The sequence below is a fragment of the Penaeus japonicus genome, unplaced genomic scaffold (assembly GCF_977035675.1).
Source record: "Penaeus japonicus unplaced genomic scaffold, GWHDUDI00000001_assembly GWHDUDI00000002, whole genome shotgun sequence".
NCBI lineage: Eukaryota > Metazoa > Arthropoda > Malacostraca > Decapoda > Penaeidae > Penaeus > Penaeus japonicus.
This window is the reverse complement of record NW_028234404.1, coordinates 36,582,982-36,587,981: the sequence shown is the minus strand read 5'-3', so window position 1 is coordinate 36,587,981 and position 5,000 is coordinate 36,582,982. Positions and strand designations below refer to the sequence as shown.

General features: G+C 46.9%; 1 protein-coding gene across 1 annotated transcript in view; it reads right to left on the bottom strand.

Annotated features, from left to right (window-relative positions):
* Positions 1–964: 964 nt before the first annotated feature.
* The window catches only part of LOC122247207 (sucrase-isomaltase, intestinal), a 27,402-nt gene continuing 23,366 nt past the window's right edge, over positions 965–5,000 (bottom strand). Inside the window, exons 18-19 of the mRNA XM_043006258.2 lie at positions 3,943–4,075; positions 965–2,402 (exon numbers count right to left, since the gene is read on the bottom strand). Coding sequence (XP_042862192.2) covers positions 2,190–2,402; positions 3,943–4,075 — 346 coding nt within the window. The 3' untranslated portion in view covers positions 965–2,189. The remainder of the gene's footprint in view (positions 2,403–3,942; positions 4,076–5,000) is intronic.

Genomic DNA, 5,000 nt, shown 5'->3' with positions numbered 1-5,000 from the left:
GGGAGGGAAGAGGAGAGGTAGGATGTAGGGAGAAGGGAAGGGGGAGGGGGATGAGAGGTGGGGGTTAAAAGAGGAGGAGGGGGGAGGGGAAGAGGTTGGGGGATAGGGTTAAATTAGGGGCTTAGGAAGTTTGGGGAAGGGGAGTGGGTTGGGAGTTAGGGAGGGGTGAGGATTAGGAGTTAGAGGGGGAGAGGGAGAGGAGGTTAGAAGGTTGGGGTTAGGGGGAAGGGGGGGGAGGGAGGTTGGGGGATCGAGGGAAGGGGGGAAGGGAGGTTAGAGGTTAGAAGGGTTAGGGAGTTGGAAATAAAGAGTTTTGAGGGAGGAAGGGAGGGGGGGGGTAGAGGGTAAGGGGTGATGGTTAGGATGTAGAGGGGTCTTGAGTTAAGAGGTTAGAGGTTATGGGTTGGGAGGTTGGGAATAGTGAAAGGGGAAGTTAAAGGAATGAAAGGATTTTTTTTTTTCTTCTTTTTTAGACAAATTAATGATAAAGAACCTGTGCTATCCTGTTCTTTAGGCATAAGTACTATTATGAATCTTGAATCAAACCCAGATTTTATAATCTGAATGAAAAAAAAAACATATATTGATGATAATAAAATGAAACTATAAATAGGTCTTTTATACACCCCACATTTAAGAATTGAAAGTAATTTTCATAGAAATATTGATGAAACAGTCGTGCAAGAGTAAACAGACATTGCATACGAAAGGAGTGTGCAATGTCGTTGCAAAGCTCAGTGGAAGGAGGAGAAAGAAAGGAGGAGCAAAGAGAAGAAAGAATAAAGGAGAACACGCGATAATAGAACAGTAGAAAGAAGAAAAGGATACAAGAAAATGGTCAGGACAAAGGGATAACAGAACTAACAGAAAATGGAATAACAGAACAGTAGAGAAAGAAAGAAAAATAAAATATATTAATTGATATATTGTCATAGTTTTGAAGAAAGGAAAAAGAAACATGATATGCAATATGAATCAGTTTTATTCTTCGACCAGAGGTTATCATAAATTCGTTGATTAATTTTATTTGGTTTCACTCCTATTTCGCAACCTTCGAACAATGCAACGATAGAAAGGCTGCATTAGTAAAATGCATAACAGCAAAATGCACAAAAAAATCAACATTGCAAGGTCTTTCCCCATTATTTTTTACTTATTTTCTTTTTTCTGTCTTTTTTTTTAGATGCTCCTTCTTTTACACATTCCAATCTCTTATTTCTTTATCTGAACTTCCCTCCTCTCCTATCTCTTTTTTTCTCTTGAATTCTTCTATGCTTCATTTTCTTTTTCTTTTTCTATCTAATTTCTCCTTGTATCTCTTTTCCAATTTATTTGATTTATTTCTTATCTTCCCGCTCTTTTTTTCTTCTTCACATCCTCCTTCCGTTCCTTCACATCCTCCTCCCGTTCCTTCACATCCTCCTCCCGTTCCTTCACATTCTCCTTCCGTTCCTTCACGTCCTCCTCCCGTTCCTTCACATCCTCCTTCCGTTCCTTCACATTCTCCTTCCGTTCCTTCACATCCTCCTCCCGTTCCTTCACATCCTCCTCCCGTTCCTTCACATCCTCCTTCCGTTCCTTCACATTCTCCTTCCGTTCCTTCACATCCTCCTTCCGTTCCTTCACATCCTCCTCCCGTTCCTTCACATCCTCCTCCCGTTCCTTCACATCCTCCTCCCGTTCCTTCACATCCTCCTCCCGTTCCTTCACATCCTCCTCCCGTTCCTTCACATCCTCCTCCCGTTCCTTCACATCCTCCTCCCGTTCCTTCACATCCTCCTCCCGTTCCTTCACATCCTCCTCCCGTTCCTTCACATCCTCCTCCCGTTCCTTCACATCCTCCTCCCATTCCACCACGACTCCCTTCCATCCCTTCACATCCTCCCGTTCCATCACATCCTCCTCCCGTTCCTTCACATCCTCCTCCCGTTCCTTCACATCCTTCTCCCGTTCCTTCACATCCTCCTCCTGTTCCTTCATATCTTCCTCCCGTTCCATCACATCATCCTCCCGTTCCTTCACATCCTCCTCCCGTTCCTTCACATCCTCCTCCCATTCCACCACAACTCCCTTCCCGTTCCTTCACATCCTCCTCCCGTTCCTTCACATCCTCCTCCCATTCCACCACAACTCCCTTCCCGTTCCTTCACATCCTCCACCCCCGCATCTCTCTCCTCCTCAACCCAAATTCAACCCAAAGTAACCACCAGATTTTCCCCCAAAGGCACAGAGAGGAAAACCGAGAGAACGTTGCCATTAAAAGCCCAATCAGAAGATGGAAGGTCGTCGCCATTGACCTGGACTCCTGCAGGATTAGAAGGATATCCGAAGAACTGGAGAGTCTCAAGATGGAGTCCTTGAACAGGGTCTGTGCTGTGAGCTACTTCCATGGTGAGGGTATCCTGTGAGAGGGAAGGTGTTAGTGGGATTATAGTGTCATTATTGTTAGTATCAGTGGTTGTATTTGTACTGATACTGCAGCTAATAATAGTACTAATGTCTAGTTGTTGTTTTATTAGAAGTAGTGGTAGTAGGATTGTTATAGGGATACTATTAGTATCGTTTATTGCTATTAATCTTATATTTGTCATGACTAGCATCATTACTCTAATTATTACTACTATCATAATCATTTCATTATTACTGTAATCCCCTCATCATTACTATTAGCACCATCAGAATCTTCATAACCAGAACCAAAACCACCACCGTATCCGTACACCACAACCACCACCACCATACCCATTCACCACAACCACAACCATCCCCATACATCACCACCACAACCACCACCATACCCATACACCACAACCACCACCATACCCATACACCACAACCACCACCATACCCATACACCACCACCACAACCACCACCATACCCATACACCACAACCAAAACCACCACCATACCCATACACCACAACCAAAACCACCACCATACCCATTCACCACAACCACCACCATCCCCATACACCACAACCACAACCACCACCATCCCCATACACCACCACCACAACCACCACCATACCCATACACCACCACCACCACCATACCCATTCACCACAACCACCACCACCACCATACCCATTAACCACAACCAAAACCACCACCATACCCATTCACCACAACCACCACCACCATACCCATTCACCACAACCACCACCATACCCATTCACCACAACCACCACCATACCCATTCACCACAACCACCACCACCATACCCATTCACCACAACCACCACCATACCCATTCACCACAACCAAAACCACCACCATACCCATTCACCACAACCACCACCATACCCATACACCACAACCACCACCATACCCATACACCACAACCACCACCATACCCATACACCACAACCACCACCATACCCATACACCACAACCACCACCACCATACCCATACACCACAACCACCACCATACCCATACACCACAACCACCACCACCATACCCATACACCACAACCACCACCATACCCATACACCACAACCAAAACCACCACCACACACCACCACCACAACCAAAACCACCACCATACCCATACACCACAACCAAAACCATACCCATTCACCACAACCACCACCATACCCATACACCACAACCAAAACTACCACCATACCCATACACCACAACCAAAACCATACCCATTCACCACAACCACCACCATACCCATACACCACAACCAAAACCACCACCATACCCATTCACCACAACCACCACCATACCCATACACCACAACCAAAACCACCACCATACCCATACACCACAACCAAAACCACCACCATACCCATACACCACAACCACAACCACCACCATACCCATACACCACCACCACAACCACCACCATACACCACCACCACAACCAAAACCACCACCATACCCATTCACCACCACCACCACCATACCCATTCACCACAACCACCACCACCACCAACCTCAGCGAAGACGATGGTGGCCCAGAAAGCCGTGTCCATTGTGTGCTCACTATCGCCGTCGTCCCAGAAGATCTCGCCGATCGCACCGCCAGTTGCGTTCAGGGCGATCGTTATGCCGAAGGGGTTCTTCCGACTGAGGGGGAGAGGGGAAGGGGGGGGGGGGAGGGAGGGGGAGAGGGTGTATGAATCTCATAAATTAATGGTTTCTCTCTTTCTCTATCTATCTATCTATCTATCTATCTCCCTCTCCCTCTTTCCTTGAACTCCATTCCACAAACCTTAAATAGCCCTCATGTTCGTACAGCAATTGTCTTTTTATAAGATACGATAATATAATCAAGTCACTGTACAATCCATTTCGTGCGACCTCACCCTTTTGTGTGGCTGACAATAATTTAATTCATTTTTTTTATTATTATTATTACAGTATATGCAATCTAATGATTTTCCAATACTTTACCGTACCAACGTCTGCTCGAAGTCTGAATTTTGAATTTATTTCCCCGAATTCTCTCAGAATGGTATTTTAGATCTACCCAAATTCTACCCAATCTTACCCAACCTTTCCCACTCTTAGTCTGTCTTATCCATCCAACGCTACCCATCCCTACCTAAATCTACCCACACCCTTACCCATGCCACTTAACCCACACCTACCCAACGTTACCCATCTTTACCCAAACCTACCCACATCCCCTTCCCTACCTACTCATCCTTCCTACCTCACCCTACCCTCCCTTACCCACCCTTTCCTACACCCTTATTCACATCCCTACCCACCTTCCCCCACACCCTTCCCCACACCATTACCCACACCCTTCCTCTCACCCCTACCCACGCTTACCCACACCCCTACCCACAACCTTCCCCACACCCCTACCCACAGCCCTACCCACCCTTCCCCACACCCTTACCCACTACCCTACCCACTACCCTACCCACCCTTCCCCACACCCCTACCCACACCCCTATCCACTACCTTACCCACCCTTCCCCACACCCTTACCCACACCCCTACCCACTACCCTACCCACTACCCTACCCACTACCCTATCCAC